The sequence below is a fragment of the Varanus komodoensis genome, unplaced genomic scaffold, assembly GCF_004798865.1.
Source record: "Varanus komodoensis strain SLA01 unplaced genomic scaffold, ASM479886v1 scaffold32, whole genome shotgun sequence".
NCBI lineage: Eukaryota > Metazoa > Chordata > Lepidosauria > Squamata > Varanidae > Varanus > Varanus komodoensis.
The window spans coordinates 12,012,796-12,032,188 of record NW_025335798.1 but is presented as its reverse complement, the minus strand read 5'-3'; the positions used below and the strand labels follow the sequence as shown (position 1 = coordinate 12,032,188).

At 41.5% G+C, this 19,393-nt stretch overlaps 1 protein-coding gene across 1 annotated transcript in view; it reads right to left on the bottom strand.

Moving 5' to 3' along the window:
• Positions 1 to 19,393, bottom strand: part of KALRN (kalirin RhoGEF kinase) — a 599,751-nt gene that overhangs the window by 94,496 nt on the left and 485,862 nt on the right. Inside the window, exon 33 of the mRNA XM_044438481.1 lies at positions 8,069 to 8,315. Within this exon, the coding sequence (XP_044294416.1) occupies positions 8,069 to 8,315 (247 nt within the window). The remainder of the gene's footprint in view (positions 1 to 8,068; positions 8,316 to 19,393) is intronic.

Below are 19,393 nucleotides of genomic sequence, written 5' to 3'. Positions count from 1 at the left end.
CTTGAGGAAATGTTACAAAAAACCTCTAACATTTAAACCTGAAGTTTTCTTATTAGGCATTGTACCTGATGATGTTGGTAAACAAGCAATGTATTTGATTCTACATGTAACTACTGCGGCGAGGATTGCATTTGCCCAACATTGGAAGAGTGAAGAGCCACCTACCGATGAACTGATTCTAAAAAAGATCTTGGACTGTGCAGAAATGGACAGATTGACTTTGTCTCTGAAGGAGAAAGAAGATACAGACTTCTATCAAATCTGGGACTCTTATTATTGGCTAGAGAAACGGGACTATGCATAGATTTAAATATGTTTATAGTTTAACATAAAAAGAAAAAATGTGGGGGGCTGACCCAGGAGGTCTGATGTTTTTGATGATTAATGACTTTTTAGTTCCTTTTTTGTTAGGTCTATTAAGATTTAAACTTATTCAAAAAGAAAAAAGAAAAAAAGGATGGCAATTGCAGAAGGGCCTCCTGACTGGCAGGCACATATGGGAGGAGGCGGTCCTTCAGGCAGCTGGGCCCTAAGCTACTTAGGACTTTATGTCAAAACAAGCACCTTGAATTGGGCCTGGGCAGCAACTGGTAGCCAGTGCAATTCTTTCAGCACTGCAGTGATGTGCACCCTAAAAGGCACACCCATTACCATTTTTGCTGCTCAATTTTGTACCAGTTGCAATTTCCGGACTGCCTTCATGGGCAGCCCCATGTAGAGCACATTGCAGTAATCTATCCTGGGCGTTACCAGGGTATGGGTGACTATTTTCAGCCTCTGTCCATCCAGGTAGGGGCTCAGTTAGTAGATATGACATAGTTGTAAGAAGGCACACCTGAACACCAAGTCCACCTGTGCTTCCAAGGACAAACCCGGGTCCAGCAGCACCCCCAAACTACAAACCTTGTCCTTGAGGGGAAGTGTGACCCCATCAAGGACAGGGAAATGCCCCTCCCTCCATTCTGTCCGGCAGACCCCCTGTTAACAGCACCTCTGTTTTCTCTGGATTAAATTCAGTTTCACACATGGGGCCAGGAGGAATGAACTACCCAGTTAGAGGGCTCGCATCAATCCTATCACCTGGACCTACAACCACAGAGGCCCCCTGAGGATGAAGCCCCTGAGTCACTGAAAGGAAAGGGTCGGGGAGAAATCCTTAGTTTGGGTTCAACAGTCATTCCTGTTTGTGTAGAGGCTTGTCTTCCAGCTTACTAGGTTGCTTGGAGGGTTACTTTGTCTGCAGCTGTGAAGTGCCAATAAACAATCTGTTTGGCAAAGAGATCTGGAGCTTTGGGGCAAGAATGGGAAGACTGCGTTCACAACAAATATAACTCCACAAAAAGCTCCACAGAAAGCTGACTGAAAAGCAAAAACAGGACATGAATAGGAAGTGGAAGGAAGACTAGGCTCCAGAGAAGCGTACAAACAGCTGGCACATAAGTACAGAAAGGCTAAAGCTGAAAATGAGCTGAAGTTAACAAGGGATGCCAAAAGCAAGAAAAAAAGCTTTTTTTCAGGTATGTGCATAGTCAAAGACAGAGAAAAGAAATGGTGGTTCAACTTCTCACTGAGGAGGGCAAATTGATAACAGATGACAAAGAGAAGGCTGAAGTACTCAACTCCTGGTTTGGTTCAGTCTTCTCCTAAAAGCAGGTTTATGACACTCCTGGCAGAAATGAAGTACAAACTGTGAAGGGTCAGGATTGAAGCTTGAGATTCATAACAAATAGTCTAGGGACATCTAATTTCATCAAATGTGTTCACATCTCTAGAGACTGATGAACTGCATCCTAGAGTAATAAAGGAGCTGGTGGAAGAACTCTCAGAATCACTATTATCTTTCAGAAATCATGTTATCTGTACCTTCAAAAAGGGCAAAAAGGAGGATTTTGGGAAGAAGAGATCAGTTACCGGACATCAATCCCTGGGAAAATTCTGGAGCAGATAATAAAGAAGTCAGTCTGTGAGCAACTAGAAGTAATTACTAGAAGCCACCATGGATTTACCAGGAGCAATGCTTTCCAGACTAAATTGATCTCATGTTTTGATTGGATGACTTCCCTTGTGGGCTGTGGACATAATATAGCTTGACTTGAGTAATGCTTTTGAAAAAGTTTCCTGTGACATTCTGATCAGCAAACTGGCTAAAAGTGGGCTTGATGGAACAACTATCAGGTGGATCCAGAGATGGCTGCAGAATCAAAGAGCTCTTCTGAATGACATCTCCTCAGACAGGGGAGAGATAATGAGTGAGTAATCACAGGGCTCAGTCCTGGGACCAGTGCTCTTCAATGCTTTTATGAATGACTTGTATAAAAAGGTGCAGGGAATGCTGATCAAATTTGCACATGACAGAAAATTGGATGGGATGGCTGATACTCTGGCAGACAGAAACAAAATTCAAAGTGATCTTGATAGGTTGGACCACTGGGCTGAAAGCAAGAGAATGAAACTCAGTGGGGACAAGTGCCAAGTTCTACAGCTAGGGAAAGGGAACCAAATGCACAATTACAACATGGGAGGTACTTGGTTCAACAATACTAGAAGTGAGAAACATCTTGGAATTATTGAAGAGCACAAGTTGAATATGAGCCAACAGTGTGATGTGGCTGCAAAAAAGCAAAGGTTACTTTGGAATGTTAACAGAAGCAGAGCTTCCAAAGTTACTAGTTCCCCTCTATTCAGCACTAGGCTCGATCTTGAATATTATGATAGTGTCCAGTTCTGGGCTCCACACTTTGAGAAAGATGTCAACAATCTAGAAAAAGTTCTGAGGATGGCAACAAAGATGACTCACAGTATGGAAACAAAGTCCTATGTGGACAGAAAGAACTCAACAAGTTTAGTCTGAAGAAGAAAATACTGAGGGGAGATAGGTTAGCTCTTTTCCAATATTTGAAAGTCTTTCCAAATATGGAACGGAGGGCCTGCATCTCTTATCAGCAGGGCTTTTTTCGTCATAGAACACACCGGAACGGGTTCCGGCACCTTTTTTTCCAATGGATTTTACGAAGTGATTTTGAATCGCCTGTCAGGCATAGCAGATCAGCAGCAAACATCATTAACATAGTGCCTGCGGGCTGCTTTTGTGGCTGTGCTGATAGTGAGTGAGTGCTTACTGCCAGCGGCGACCATTATGTTTATGTATGTGTAGAGTGACTGGCTTTATGTGCATGTAGAGTGACTGGCTTTACACTAAAAATATTTTTTAGTGTAAAAGTGTGACCCCAAGATGTGAGTTCTGGCACTTTTTTTTTTTTTTTTTTACAAAGAAAGCACTGCTTATCAGTCATACCAGAGTACAAGGCATGGAATAATGGGCTCAAGTTACAGGAAGGCAAATTCTGACTGGACATCAGGACAAACCTCCTAACTCTTAGAGCAGTGCAGCAATGAAACCAATTCCCTAGGGAGGTTGTGGGCTCTGCCACACTGGAGGCATCCAAGAAATCAGTTGGACAGCCATCTCTCAGGAAAGCTTTAACTTGGAGTCCTGCATTAGGCAGGAGGTTTTCCTTTATGATCTTACTAGCTCCTTCCAGTTTTCTATGATTCTATGAACTGGCCATGGAACAGTCTCAAGAGGAGTTTTTTCTGCTGCTGAAATGCATCCCACCTATAAAACTTCTTACATTCAATTAAATGGAAACAGGGATGGGGAAGGAAAAGCAGACCACCTCCGTTTCTATTTTTAATGATCTGACATAAGATTTGTCAGTACTCAGATCCTAAACTTTGATCCAATTCAGGAACAAAGTGTATCATTTTCTTTAACAATAAAAAGATTTGTTTATTAAAAAAAACTAAATATAAGAATACCTACAAAGTCTACGAGTAAAATATATTTAATATTACAAATTCTCATTTGTAGATTCTAAACTGATTTTGCATAAATTTTGCTTTTCTATTACAGAATAATCAGATTAATTAATAATTGTGGAGATGAATAGGTATGCCAAAATCACATAAGACTGCAATTCTAATATTCCAAGTTCATGTTTGTTATAATACTATTTAGAGTAACATTAGAGATGAATTTGATCTGGGTAGGAAAATAACATAGGTTGTCTTTCATCCATGCATCCCTTTGCTATTTCCTATTTCCTTGAACAAGTTTAATAAAATAGTACTTAAAGTTCCATTCTCCCAGAAAAGACTGATATAAAATAATTTATTTCCTGTCACATGATCCATGGAGCAGTACAGACAGAACTACAGTCATATACTGTACATTCTTTTCTTTTCCAGCGGTGCCACATCAAGTTGTCGTGGTTCATTTATGGACATTATAGGACGTATGCCACAGGGACTTGCAAACCTAGTGTCACAGAACCCTAACATAGACCAGCTCTCTTTTTAAACCCCTTGCTTTATTTGCGTCTGGGCTGGATTTCACTCCTGACTTGTCTAATTTATTTAGTCAAATGTGAGTACACTCAGTGGTATTTTAGGCCAATTCAAGTCAAGCTGGAAAATTAATTCCTGCCATACTATCCCTATTCTGAAGCCACTTCACAGTACATGGCAGGTTTCCTGCCTGTGTGAGCCACGGTTGCCAGACAAGTAGGGTTTTCATGTGCATAACATTATGTTGCTGTTCTTAGGCTTAATTCTCACTGAGCTTTGGGCTATGCCACTTGAGTCCAAGAATGCTCTGCTATTGCAGGGGACGGGAGGGAATCCCTGTACACAGCAAAGTAGTACGTTGGGTGGAAAGTTATCTAGAAGCATCAATGTGCAGCGATGCGTGCTCCTATTTTGTATGAGAGAGCATTCAGTCATGTGACTGAATGCTTAGCCGGACTGTGAAGTGGGGCAGCCCAGACCTAAGTTGAGCACATCAGTGAGGACTAGTAAGTAGCACCATGCAGACTTCCATGATGTCTTGACCCACACTTTTATGTCAGCATTTAAGGAATTCCTTTATGCAGTCGAATCTTTGGTTTCTAACAATGTGAACCAAGAGTGCCCTCTTGTGGTAAGAATGAGCAACAACATGTTTGGTGGCCAATAACTCACAAAACAGGGTGGGGCAGTGTGGCCTTTCAGACATTGTCAGCATACCAGTGAGCACAGATGGGAATTGTAGTCCAGCATCATCTGGAGGGCCACACCTCTCCAAGCACTTTGTAAAAAAAGCATAAAGTGGTGTGACAAAGACTTTTTTTCCCTAAGAATGTACACATTTCATTTGTTGCACTGTCCTGAAATGCACACAGTCCGCTTCTTGGAGAGAAATGCAGGATGAGTGCAGTGTGCATGCCACAAATAACCTTTCACAGAGAAAAACCATCAACATGCCAAAAACCTTCTTCTGTCCTTCCTCTAGTGATGCCAGTCAGAAAGGAACTGGGAAAATGGTGGGAACTAGGAAAATCTTCTGGACAAGAGGCCCCACACAGGTGCAGAGCCCATTGGTGTGATGCACAGAGAGCACAAAGAGGAACTTTCCAATCACAAAAGGCAAAATTTTTAATAAAATGCAGGCAAAGTTGGTCTCTGTTCATCTCATATTTCAGCTGTTTACTGAGAACCCAAAGAGTTTCATACAAGGGGAAAGACATAGGTGCATCATTCTCTATATCAGTTCTCCTTTCAAGGAAGGGAACACCTGAATACACTCCTCATGGGATAACAATTTCTCGTATCTTAATTCTGTGAACACATATCTGCCACTCCAGAGAAAGGGAATCCAGCAGTTTATTTAGCTCTAGTGGAGTGCCTTATCCTGCCATTCAGAGTCATGCAGCCAGTTTCATTCCACTTGTGGTTCCAGCCCTTTTTCATACTCCTCTGTATTTCTTGACTTTGCTCCTAGGTCTTGTTCACCTACACTCACTTATAAAAGAGCCTCCTAGGGTCCATCAGCTGTCTGGTTCTTGGCTAGCCTTCTATACAGAACTACAGCTAGGTGTCTGCCTTTTCATTTCCAGAGTTCATAGCTTTGGGGGCTCTAGCATCCATTACTACATCTGAAACTTCACAAGGTGGGAGGATTTAGGAACATTTTTCCCACACCACTTGCTTCTGCAAGATTCTGACCTAGCCACTTAAATTCAAGTCATCATAGCCTCAAGGCTAGACTTTCCACTAGACTGCCCTTCATAATTTTTTCAGATGCTGCAGTTGCAGCAGAATGCAAAATTAATACAGAATACATATTACTTCAGTGCTCCAACTTCTGGGCACAGCTGAGGCTGCTGGTAAAGTATTAAATGATCTGATATGGCTTATTTTATGCCCAAGCCATCTGTATTCCAGTGTTTACAACCGGTTTTATGGATACTGCGTTGATATAGAAGGTTTTCCTAATGGATACAAGCCAAAGTCTGGACCTGTAGTAAGACTTCTTTGTCTTGTCTTTTCATGGGGAGAGGAGATGATATTCACAGCTGAAATCTATTTTCTATGAGGAGACTGGAAGGGAACACTGTCAGTCACAGATGTTCTACCGGACATGACCGTTGGAGATATTCTACCCCCTGCGCTCTGAATTCTCCCTGAGGAATGTACAGGCCTTTTAAGGATGAGCTGGGATTTTTTTTTTTTCTTTTCTCAAGTAGAAAGGGAAAATGGCTGTGAACTCAGGACCAGATACCTTGCTATAAGCATGATAGAGTGGTAAAACTGATGTAAACTCTGTGTTGGACTGCAGCAACAGAGATTTATAAAACAAACAAAATCCTATGCTAGGAGTTATAGGACCTTTTCCATCTAAATATGCAAAGGAGTGTGCCCTCCGTGTTTTACAGGCAAGACTTTCATTATGTGCAGTCTGCCATTATCATTATTGCATTGCATTTATATCCCACTTTTTTCCACTTGTGAGGAACCCATGGTAGCTTGCATAGCTCTATTCGTACCCTCAGAGCATCATTCCTGTGAGATGGGTTAGGCTGAGAGTGAGCACTGGCCCAAAGTCACCCAGTGAGCATCATGGCCACAGGGGAACTAGGTCCCCAGTGCAAGCCTCTAACTACTATACCATACAAGCTCAGTGTTCCTCTCTGTCTGTTTTCCTGCAAGAGGACCTTTGTTTTTCATTGCTTTGACTTTTTGAAAAGGTGCTTGTCTTTCCATCCTTGCCCAAAGTTTTAGCTGGGCTATTCACTTTGTTTTCATATTGCTTTTAAAGCACCTGATCAAACATTTTAAACAGCGGTTTGATTAAACATTTGTTTTCTGCTTTATACTTTATGTCCCACCTCCTCCTTTTTTAGACTTTGACATCTACTTTGATAGGAGAAGGTGATTTTGTGATAGACACAAGGAACAGCCGATCAGTGCTGCTCCAACAAATTGTCAGACTCCTTGTCTTTCCAAGCTCAGGTAGAACTTTTTGAAGGAGGAGAATTTGGATTCTCCCCCCAAAAAAGACATGGGAAGTCTGAGGAGTCCTGTTGTAGGAATGCCCTGCCTGCTATCAGTTCTTTTTCTCACTGTTCAGTTCTCCAAAGCACAGGTGGCAACAGACCAGGTGGGATGCTGGGAATCATTGGACTGGCTGCCTGGCTGCCAGAAGATCCCCAGGAGAAAGGTCTGCATGAGAGCAGAAAGACCCAGCTGTAGTCACAGAAAAAGCAGACTCAGCTGCAAGTGAGGAATCAGGGCTGGCAAGTATGTACTGGCATATAAGGTGACTCGCATATAAGACGACATCAATATTTTGGGCTATTTATACATGTTGGGCATATAAGACAGCCCTCAATTTTTGCTTTGCTATTTTTGGTTTCAAGGGTCATCTTATACTCCAGTATATATGGGAAGTCTCTTTGCTGGGTTAACATTTCTCAGAACTTCCTGTGTGCTCAGGACAGGGAGTTATGTGCTGATCGGGCCAGCAAATGCAAGCGTGAATTCTGCTTCCACAAGAAAAGCAGATGCATCACCCACCTCCCATCAAGTTCATAAATGTAGAAAGATAAGTATGTGCATCAGAAATACAGAGATCTTGGCTGTCCAATAGTCTGACTGCTGAAATTATGCCCACCTCTATGCCCTCCCAGTTTATCTTTGCTAAGGAGAGCTAAGAAGAGGAAAGAATCAGTATTGTTGCTTTACTGCCTACCTTTTCCTGAAGGGAAGAAGCAGTCCATCTCCACGCTACTCCGGGAATGGGAAATGCAAAGTGCACTGCTGGGGACCAGGCCTTCCTGAGGAGGACTCCGCTCTGTGGTCCGCACCAGGCACCAGCCTGGCCTTTCGCTCGGCCTTTCTAGTAGCTCCACAGTTTGTCCCACCTGGATACTCAGCTCACTACTGTGGCTGGCAATAAAATCTTGTAGCACCACGGTGAGTTCACATCCTCCAGACAGCTGTGGGGGGAGGGGAATTGGGAGTGGAAAACACAGGAGAGTCACTTCTCACAGGAAATAATGGTAATTGGTATTGTTGCATTAGACCGCAATAACCCCAATCTTGGCTCCATTTTACTGTGCCCATTGTGACTCTTAGGAATCTTTGGGCACAGTACTCGGCATGTTTAGTCTAAAACAAAACAAAACAAAAAGTACTCTGCATTTTTAGACAAAAAAGACATTTTTAGACAAAAAGATTGTACCACTCCCAGCATTCACCAATCACACTTTTTCTTACTAAACATGTGGATGACAGCAGCCTTAACAAATTACTTTCTCAATAAAAACTGGTCTGCTATAGCTTGCTCTCTTACTTTGCACATCCTAGAATCTCTAGGTTCTACCTCAACGGATCACTTGTTTTTCAAAAGTTCAGTGATGGCTCTGCCTGAAGCATAGGCAGACTGAGGGACAAAGTAGGTGCAACATGGGAATGCTGTGCTCAGGACCTCAGAGTTTTAAAAAACCCAACCAACAACCCCCCCACCCCACACACACACACAATATTATATAACAGTTATGGGAAGATCCAGCTGTGACTGTAGCATGGGCACGTGATGCCAGCCCTTCCCTCATTCATCCACATGGTTTTCCCAGTCAGCTGTGCTCTGCAGCTGCTCTTTGCCCTGCGAGCAAATGCTTGGAGGTGTCATAGAAAGACCTGTGCATTTCATCCTGGGGCTCAGATAGCAACTCTGAGGGGAGCACAGAATGAGGGGAGAAAGGGTTCGCTCACCCTCCCGCAGAACTGTTGCCCTGACTGGGTTTGCAACATAAACATAAACCTATTAATACACACACACAAAAGTCTATCCATTTTCATGGTTTTTAAGCACAAAGAGATGATAATGGACTTCACGTATCAGATACAGTTTGGTTTTAAAAGTTAGTGGAAGGGCTTACAGTGCTATTTGTTAAAGCCAAGCAGGCTTCTTAATCTGTCCACTAGTCCGATGGAAGACTATAAGGAACAAAAGTGTCTTGCTGAAAAACTATGCCTGGAGAAGCCCTTTGTCTGTGATTATGCAGCTGTTACCAAGACAGCCATTACCTTGGGTTATGATTTATGCCTGCATAATTTACCTTCAAGAGTCCATCACTTTCTGTTTCCTGGAAAAGGACAGTTTATTACAGGATCACTAGTTTTAAAGTGATGGAGCTTATGAAGCATCTTCTACTTCCCTTGGGAGAGAGACAATGATTATTATCATCACTGTTAGCTAAAGACTGCCATCAGCGTAAATGGTGCATTACAGAATTAATAAAGCAGACACTTACATCAAGAGTTTACCATCCAGGAATGAGGTAAAGGGATAAAAGAGCAGAGCAGCACTGGAAAAAGCAAGTTGAGAAACACAACTACTGACACAAATAATCTGTCCAAGACTATCTGTGACTGTAATACAGGTAATGGTAAGAGGATAATTATGTATGTTAATGATTCAATGTTTTGTTCCACCCCCTCCTCATCTTTCGAACAGAACAGAACATTGATCCCAATCTGCCAACAGACTCACTAAGTGCAGAGTTTTCTACACCATAGACACTCATGCTCTTGCTGCTTCCCTCTAGAGTCAGCATATAGCCCCTCCTAGCCCTCCATTGACTAGTAACACAATTGTTGTACAGCTGTGAGGCATGTGGAATTTCCAAGAGATACAAAAAAACTGTTTCCTGATCTATCTTCATCCGAGGGTGTTTCTTCTTTCATTCAGTGAAATTGTCTGCCAAACTGCCCTTGGAATCAGTGCAGAGCACAATCTTTTGTGGTCTATCGATGCACAAACCTAATCTGCAACACTCGTTAGCATCCAGGTTTGGTTCTGTAGGTTTTACAGCTTCACAGGTTCCTCTACTGTTGGAAGCAGTTATTGAGGCTGATAATGACTCACAGTCCTTAATTTAGGGTTGGGATGAACCCTGCCAGTCCTGCAAAGCGAGCCACAGCAAGAACAAATGCTTGTGGAGCCCCAGCTGGGCCACCAGCAGCATCTCATCAGGCAAAGCTGCTCAAAGAATGGATGCAGGATGCGGAAGAGGGATGTTGTGAGAGGACCTGCCAGGCACCGTTCCTGACAACCAGTCTTTTCCCCTGTCTGGCACAGCCAGCTGTGGTGGCATCAGGTGCGCAAACGGGCACGGACTGCACAGCATGTGGGGCTCAATTCCTGGCAAGCACCCCATGAATATGGGGAGCACTTGCCAGGAGCTTGGCCTCAGAGCCAGAGCAAAGCAGACCGGAGTCCAGGGACTGATTGTCATTCACAAAAGGATCCTTTGCACATCCCTAACCTAATCTTTACTGACGCATATGTCCTTTTAAATTACCTGTTGGCTTCCTAGCAGTTAACATACGGCAAACAGAAAAGGATTTTCTGTGTCCTTTGGTAGCTAATAGACTAATATTTCAATGTAGGGAGGATAAATGCTTGCCTCCTCTAATGCATTGGAACAAGAACCTAATGACACATTCAGCATTTGAACAGTTGGGGTATAGTTGCCACTCTCAGATATATACATATACATATGCATATTAAATGCATATTTGATCTGCTCTCCTTAAAGCTTATGTATAACTCATATATTCAAATTTATGTACATATACACATATAGTATTTTAAATCCTTATGGTTTTGCTTTATTGAAATGATGGATAATTAAGTATTTTGAGGAAAAATAGAATCATACATTTATATTTTGAGAAAAATATGTTGAAACATACATATTCTAATTTATATATGTATTTGAATATGCATTTTCATGAAGCTTTAAAAAATACCTGCAGATTAACATGAAAATCTGTACATCTTATGAGCAGAGGCAAAAATGATGAGGCTAGAAATAGTTTATTTGAATCTTCCATACAGAGTACAGCAAAAAATTGTAATGCATTATAAAAGCCTTCATGCGCCTAGACTCAGCCAATTAGCTTTAGCGCTCTCTCTCTCTCTCTCTCTCTCTCTCTCATCCCATCTTTCTACTAAAATTAGTGTTCAAAGCAGAAAGCAACAATGCAGATAAAATATTACATTATGTAAACATCCACACTGGTCAAACACATTTGAAAAAAAACAGTAAGAAAGAAGCATCTATCACTTAACAGCTCTTTCAGTAAACAAATCAGCTTAACTAAAACAATCAAACTTGTCTCTAATAGTGGCAGGACAGAAGATCTTTTAAATAGTTTTGTTAAAAAACACATTTCTTAATGTAGATTCTTAAAATGTTTCTAAACATATTTTATTATAAAATGTAAATGTACTTGCCTGTTTGTTTTTAATTTCTCTGAGAATTTTAAAATGAGATAGGTATACAATGGAGAATGTAGTCTTCCAAATATCCTGGCCCAAGTCATGCAGCATTTCCCAGATCATAACCAACACTGAATTTTGCCCAGAAACAAACCAGTGGAATTGTTGCAAAAATGGGACCACATGCTCCCTATAACTGGTCCCATCAACAGTCCGGCTGCAGCATTCTGGACCAGCTGAAGTTTCTGAACATTTTTCAAGGGCAGCTCTATAAAGAGCACATTACAATAATCTAAACCAGGGGTCTCAAACTCACGGCCCGTGGGCCAATTGCCGGGATGGGTGGGGCACGGGGAAGGGGCCCTGAGGCCTTCAAAGTGCCAGCGGGACCCGGGCCGGCCTCCAGGAGCGACGCGGGATGAGCGGCCCACCCCCACCGCAGCGGTGGAATACTTGATGCGGCCCAGCCTCACCCAGACTCTACTTCCAGCGGCTCCCAGGTAAGTTGAGTTTGAGACCCCTGATCTAGTCCATTATGAATCCCACACACAGTAGCAGCTAAAAGTTACATTTTTGAAGGCTCCGTAGTACTTTCATGGTCCTAGATTCTTCTTGTTGTTTATGGCTTGCTTAGATTAAAATTGCTTAGATATATATGTATGTGTGCTGTCTGTTTTTGTTATTTGTAAATGGTTTTATGAGATTGTGTTGTTGATGTTTTTAATCTTTATAAAGCACCCTCAGAAATTTGGCTATTGGGTGGTACAGAAATGTAATACATGAAAAGAAATGGTAAAACTATCATGACTCAGTCAGAGGATTTCAACCTGATACAAATATTGTGACTTCCTGGACATAAGTTAGAGCCATGATGTCATGAATTAGGCTTATGATATATGGATAATGCAATTATTTCATTTAAAAAGTTGGAAGAATTTGGCTTAAGTTTTAAATCAACCAAAACAAGGCAGAGTGCTTGCAAGGCAAAGGACAGCCACTAGGGGTCCACGTTTGTTACTTTATGACAAAATGGGTGCCAGCGTGAAGCCACTTTATTCTGATTAGATGGCAGGAGCAGAGAGAAAGGGAGGACATGGGCTATGTTCAGTGTGATATCACTGGTATCCAACAGCATCAAATGAAACCAGCATTTATCCAGAAGTCAGAACCCACCTGTCCTTAACAGTTATAGGGCTGCAAGATATTATAAAGGGAGAGTCTCCAGATACTTCATGTAACTTTTAGAAAAGACAGCAATTTCCATTGTTAGAAAGATTCATGAAATAAAGGCAAAGTACTCCTTTCCTACTGAAGAATAAGCCCAGTCAGGTGGCAGAATTCCTACAAATCCGTACGACCAAAATTGCACGAAGAGTTTAGCATCCCCCTTTCTATTACAAACACAAATATGCTACAGTTTTATTAGAATTCTGAAAATTACAGAGGGGTTTCTGTTCTTGTCGTAAAAACAAAGTAATTCTTGCTTATAGATATGGAGAAAGCCTTGAAGAAACAGAAGCAGTGTCTGCTAAAAGCTCAGAAGGTATTCTGGAATTGAGCAAGACCTCTGTTGACCGTACATTGTACAAGATTTTGGGCACTGAACAAGATTCCCACCTACTAGTTAAAGTGCTTGGTATTTTACTGATTTCTGGATTCCCCAGTGCTTTCCTGGGAAATAACTTTCAGACAAGAAGCAGTACAGTAAACAGCCACAGACTCCCCCATCAATTATTTGTGACCCCGTGCCTCAGACAAGGACTAACATAAAAATCAATTTATGACATGGCTCCTGTCAATTGCTTATTACATTCTTAATGTTCTGAGATACAGAGACCACTTTGGGAAGGAGGACAGCACAACTGAACTCTTTGACCCTCATACTAACAAGAAACCTCTTTTAGCCTTCTCATCTTTTCTCATTTGTTAAATGTCACTCATGGTTCAGGTCAAGCTATGTCTCCATCACAATGCGGATACAACTAGACTAATTCCACTGAAGTTCACCAAGGATAGTAAGTCAACATTAGCAGAGTTCCTTGAAGAGCACTTGGAGAGTCCATTGTCATCATGAGGGTCAGGCTACACTTCCAGGCTTCCCAGAAATACCATTAAATGTTTCTTTCTATCCCTTTTTAAACAGGCTGTTAAGTATCAGACCTACCACAAGCTTGCGAACCTGAATCTCATGTTTCACTGGGCACAGCACAAGAAAAAGTAATTGTTTGGTTGTTTTATTCCAGTTTTCCAGAGCAAAGTGTAACAACAGTTTATTTCCCCCAGTAGCAAGAAAGGCATGTTATGCATGGAAGCATCTGAGAAAGAAACTACTAATGTGTGAGTTACTAGATGAAGGATAAACATGAAGACAGTGTATGATCTAAGACTCTTATAACAGCTGTCTCATTTTCCCAAAACAAGTAATGTAGTGCACATTTCGGGCAATGTCATGAATTTAGGGTCGCTGGGGGAATTGACAACACGTGCTTATATTTCCATAATCTGCCCTGTGGATTCTGCAACAAACCAGCTTTTTTAAATCGAATGAAGCCTGCAAACTGAGGGTGGTAGTTCTGGGGGAGGATTTTTTACTAGTTTTTAATGAGGGTGGTGGGGGAGGATTTCCGTAAATTTGTACTTCCATTAGTATGTATTGGCACAAGTGAGGAATATTGCTAGTCTGCATTAGTGCAAAGTATATACTTCTGCTAATGTAAATTAATGAAAGTGGAACATATTTCTCATACAGCCCTAAAATTTTGATTCCATGAATGAACAGAGAATGGAATAAAACACACCTCACTATCTGTGAGACACAGAACAGGTTTAACAAAATCCATACATCCCTCTATGAATTAGATCAATTAATATTCATAATGCTAGAATCAAACTTCCATGTTACCCAGAAACCTTTTTCAGAAGGACTAGGTATCTGATGAACACCATTTAAAAATAAATATTTTTTAACCCAACAAACAAGTGAGGTAGGTTAACTGGTTTAAAGTTTAAATGGAATTTCCATTTTCGGGGCAAGATGCCACCAGTTGCTAGGAAGCTCTTACCTTCACAGTCTGCTGAAGGGCTTTCCAGAAGCATCTGGCTGATCATTGTTGGAAACAGGATGCCTTTTACTGACTTGCTCCCAGTTAGGTGCATACCGTAAATACACTTTCCTGAGTTTAAGTTCTCTTGAACTTGACATCCTGTTTACAACAGTGGAATTGTAGTCTCAGTCTACAATCTTGAAACACTGTGATCCATATATTATATTATGCATGTTAAATGAACATCTGCAAATTTTTATATATGATTATGATAAAAGTCCAGGTCATGAAAATAAGGACAAATATTATTGTCCTTATGAGTTCCCTGAAATATTCTCGTGTCTCATATACATATAATTAATTAATTGTTATACCTTTTAAAAACACCTTTTTACTTGGCACCTCCCCATGTTTACATTCAAGTAAAAGATAAGGAAATAGTAACATTAGCCTGAGCAAGAACAAACAAGAAGTGGTAGGGTGGGGCAGGTGAGAGAGAGAAAAAGCAAGTAAGAGAAAGAAACAATATCTTACAAAAGAACAAACCTACAGAAGTGTGGGAGAAATGTCACGTTGGTACAGAGTTCAAGAGTCACAATGAACGTCATGAACAGGGAAACACAAAGTCAAACAATTTAGCATGGACAACAAAAAACGGGCTCTTCTGGACAGATGAGCTGCATGAGTGTTTTGCGAGGAAAGCCTCAGTAAACCCTGGACCTGGAATGTGCTGCCTAAACTGCTGCACTGAAGCAGGATTCGCTCTCCTCTCTCCTCCATACTGAAATGGAACAGAAGATGATGCTGGCTCTGATCACTCAGGTAATGGATGTGGACCAGCACAGGCCAAGATATTTTCACAGAAAATCTGAACTGGGAGGATAGGAAGTGCCACAGAGGGAGCTGTTCTATTGGGAAAATGTCTGCTACCAATTCTCCTCAATCTTGATTGCAAAGCATTATCCAAGTCCATCATGGCCGGCAGATTCACCATGCCTGGTGAGCAGTTGACATTTCACCAGTAAGACTTGAGCATGAAACTATAGCACAAAGTCTAAACTAAACTGTAAAAGTGGATGAATAAAAATTCTACACACAAGTGGTACTTCTCGGTTAAACAGTCATGTTTCTTTCCTCTGTAGGTCAAATCAATTTTCTTCAATACAGTCATCCAAAGGGGGAGGAATGATTAAAGGAGAAAATACCATTAACACAAACCACCCAAATCCAGAACTTTATAAACATTCAGCCTTCAGTCTGTTGTGAACAAAGTACAGGTCTTCACTGAGTACCCACACAAACTGTCATTCATGTTAGAACTGTTGTCCATCCGGTTTGGATGAACAGCGATTTTAGCCATTGTAAACATGCAAGTCATTGAGAGCTCAGGGGAATCAGAAAGGCCAATGCAAATCTACAAGAGGAGGAAAAAATGAAAGATTGAATTTTGTGTGTAGTGAATTGTCAAAACTTGTCTATGCAGCTAGGAGATTCAAATTCTTTGAGAATTTCAACTATTCTGTGATCAGAATTGTTTACTCACTTGGGTGAAAGGGGAGAAACAAGATACAATGTTCTCTGCGAAATTTACACAGTATTCCCTGCATAATTTTATGAGATATATTTTTCCCATTAAAATACACAGAAGTAGTAGTCCATTCCAAACCATGCCTAAGTTTAGTAAGGGTCTGTATATGACCAGAAAAAATCCAAATTTGGATAGTTAAACTAATTGCAGAATAAGGCCCTATAAAGCTGTCTAGGTTCACCAGAGTTAGATCTTACATAGGACATGCAGATGCTGCTAAAACAGCATCTTCGTCTAACCTCCTTTTCCAAGTAATGTGAGGAATCACCTGCCGCATGTTGTGGTAAGCATCTAGTATGGATGTGGTTGCACGAACCTATCCAAGCGCTTGTGATCCTCAGTCTGAAGAAACTGAACCTCATACAACAGAAGTGGATCATACTATGTTCTAGACAGCTGACTTGATTCAACTGCTGAAACACTGAAGTCTAAGCCCTGATGGATGCAAGTGCCTAACAACTGTATTACAGCAGGCCTCCCTTTCCTTGTGGATACTCCCCTGTGTGCAGGACTCACACATGCTGCAAGATTCTCCCCTGAAATCAGCCACAGGGAGAGCATCAGCACGGGCAGGCTGTGCCCTTGTCCACCCCCTCCCATGCCATGGCTGTAGCTCACATCACCCGGTGTCCTGCATCCCCACCCTCAGTCGCTCCTCCCTCACATCCATCCATCCATCATGCACTGAGGTGGCCTGCCCTGCCCCCCACCCTCCTCTGTAGCAGACCACACTGTGAGCGCTTCAAACATCTCCACTCATTTCCCCAGCCAGTGCTCTGCACAGGAACCACACCTGCTGCAAAACACGTCTATTTCTGCAGCATCACTACAGCTTAGTGAGGGGAAAGAGTGGCGTGGCAGAGAGAAAATGTGCCAGGTGTCAATAAACGCTAGCAATCTCTTTGGCTGGTGCCTGAGCATCGCTGCCCTGCAGCTGTGTCCACATACTGTCCCCCACCCCGCACAGCTCTTCACCCCATGCTAGCCTGCATCCAGCCTCTGGATGCAGGTGCCAAACTTGTGCCATTCACTGTGCCTGGCGCTGCCTGGCACCCTAACTGCATGGGCATGCCCACACATCTATGCACATAGCTAGTTGTAGCAATCTGCGAGGACTTCTGATTGTGGGGCTGCAGGTGTGGGGAGCAGCTGCACCAGGGCCCCATCCACCGGCCCTACAACTATGGGGCAGATAGGAAACTCTGAGGGGCACTCTAAATTGGCTACTGGATTCACATGACCAAATAAGCTAAGATGAAGTGTTGAAACCATAGAACAAACTGTTGTTTCTTGCCATGGTTCCAGGGCAATTAAATGTATTGCATGGGAAGATCCTGACAGGGTTCAGACAACATGACAGATCATACCATGGTGGTTTCCACCATGGTTCTTGTTGTTACAACTGGAACACAGCCATAGTATTTCCAGGTTGTAATTTGTATAAACTGCTCTATAAGGACTTGCTTATACTGCTCAGTGAGACAGTGGTTTAGTGCGATCTTAACAGGATTGGATTTTTTTAAACCTATAATTCAACCCATTAACTATTTCTATTGCACATGTCAGCAGTAGTAGTTAAAAATACAGGGGCAAGGGTTGCCAAACAAATACACACATTTCTTACACAGAAACATTCAAAAATTTTGAGCAAGGGCAGACAATTAAATTTTACTCAGGTCAAAATGTCAAGATGTTAGCGGTGGTATAATTCTTAGAGTATATCACATTCCAGCACAAATGATCACTCTTCCTTACATTGTGGTTGGATTAATGATCCCTAAAATGTGGACTGTGGTATGGGTTCAGAATTGCTCACCCCTTCCTGTATTAAGTAGTTCAGTTTTGTATGGGCTTCACAGTTATAAATAGCTCTGCTTATGTTCCGAAAAAAGTGATCTGGATTAAATTTTTCCTAGGAGACCCTAGTGGAATTTGGCAGCACAGCTTCTATGATTACTATAAATCTCTAATACATTAGTGAAAAAGATAAATTGAAATAAAAACCTGATATGTTTGATAACAAGCATTGCTGAGCACATCTGGCAACATCACCTTGACCAACCAATATCAGTTTTGAATGTATAAAATAAAATCCTGATGGATGGGTTCAAATTATTCCCTGGTTTCTTCCTTTCCTAAAACACTGAAATTGAAGAACAGATGTTTTATATGAAACTGGCTTTAATGTTAATTGGAAGGGATTATTCAAACTATTCATAAACCAGATGGTTCTTGGAAATCAGGCTCCCTTTTGCCCCTTTCTGTAAAGACTTCTTTGTCATTTTGCTAAGGTTGTTTCCCATTTATGAATCTGATTATTCCTAATTTTCATTTTTTTATCCACTATCCTTAGCTGCACTTACTGTAAATTAGGGCCCAACATCTAACTTTGACTGAAAGAAGATTGGAATAAATTTCACTTAATGGTTCACTGGACTGATCTTACAGGGAACCCAGGGAATTAAGCTGACTTCACTGATGAGCTTACTGAGAAGGAAATAGAAATGCTGAGGGATTAATAAACAGAGGTGCATTCTCCTGCTACCCAGCTGTTGAGGGCTAGCACGCCACTTTGTTTGACTGAAGGGGGATAGGTGTTGGCATTGCAGAGGAGTAATGTTCCAGGGAATCCTATATGAATGTCTGAAGATTAAAGTTGCCCTTTAATGCCCACTGTTTAGAAAATGCTGAATAGGTTGCCCACATACTGCATGTACACTTCTTTCAAGAAATTCATTCATTATAGAACTTCATAATTTCCTTAAGTTATGGAACAATGGAAGAAGCAGTGTGAGTTATAAATGGCCCATACATTGAGGTACCCATGTCTTTCTTGTTTTTTTTCTGATGATAAAAGAATGTATGTGAGGTATTCTGTTGTTGCTCATTTTGCTTTGCATTCTTTTGCCTTTCTCGGTGTCTTTTCACTGTTATTTGTTCCTGCACTGCTGCAGAACTCTATCCAATGTCCCTGCCTCATCTAATACATGACCAGTGTGAGAAAGACATCACAGACATATATGCTAGAGGATAAAAGAAAGTTGTACATCATATCTCACTACGGGACTTTAATTTTTCGCATTGCATCAACTGAGATTTATGGCCCTGGGAATTTCGCAGTATAAGACTAGGTAAGACACAGATATACAAACT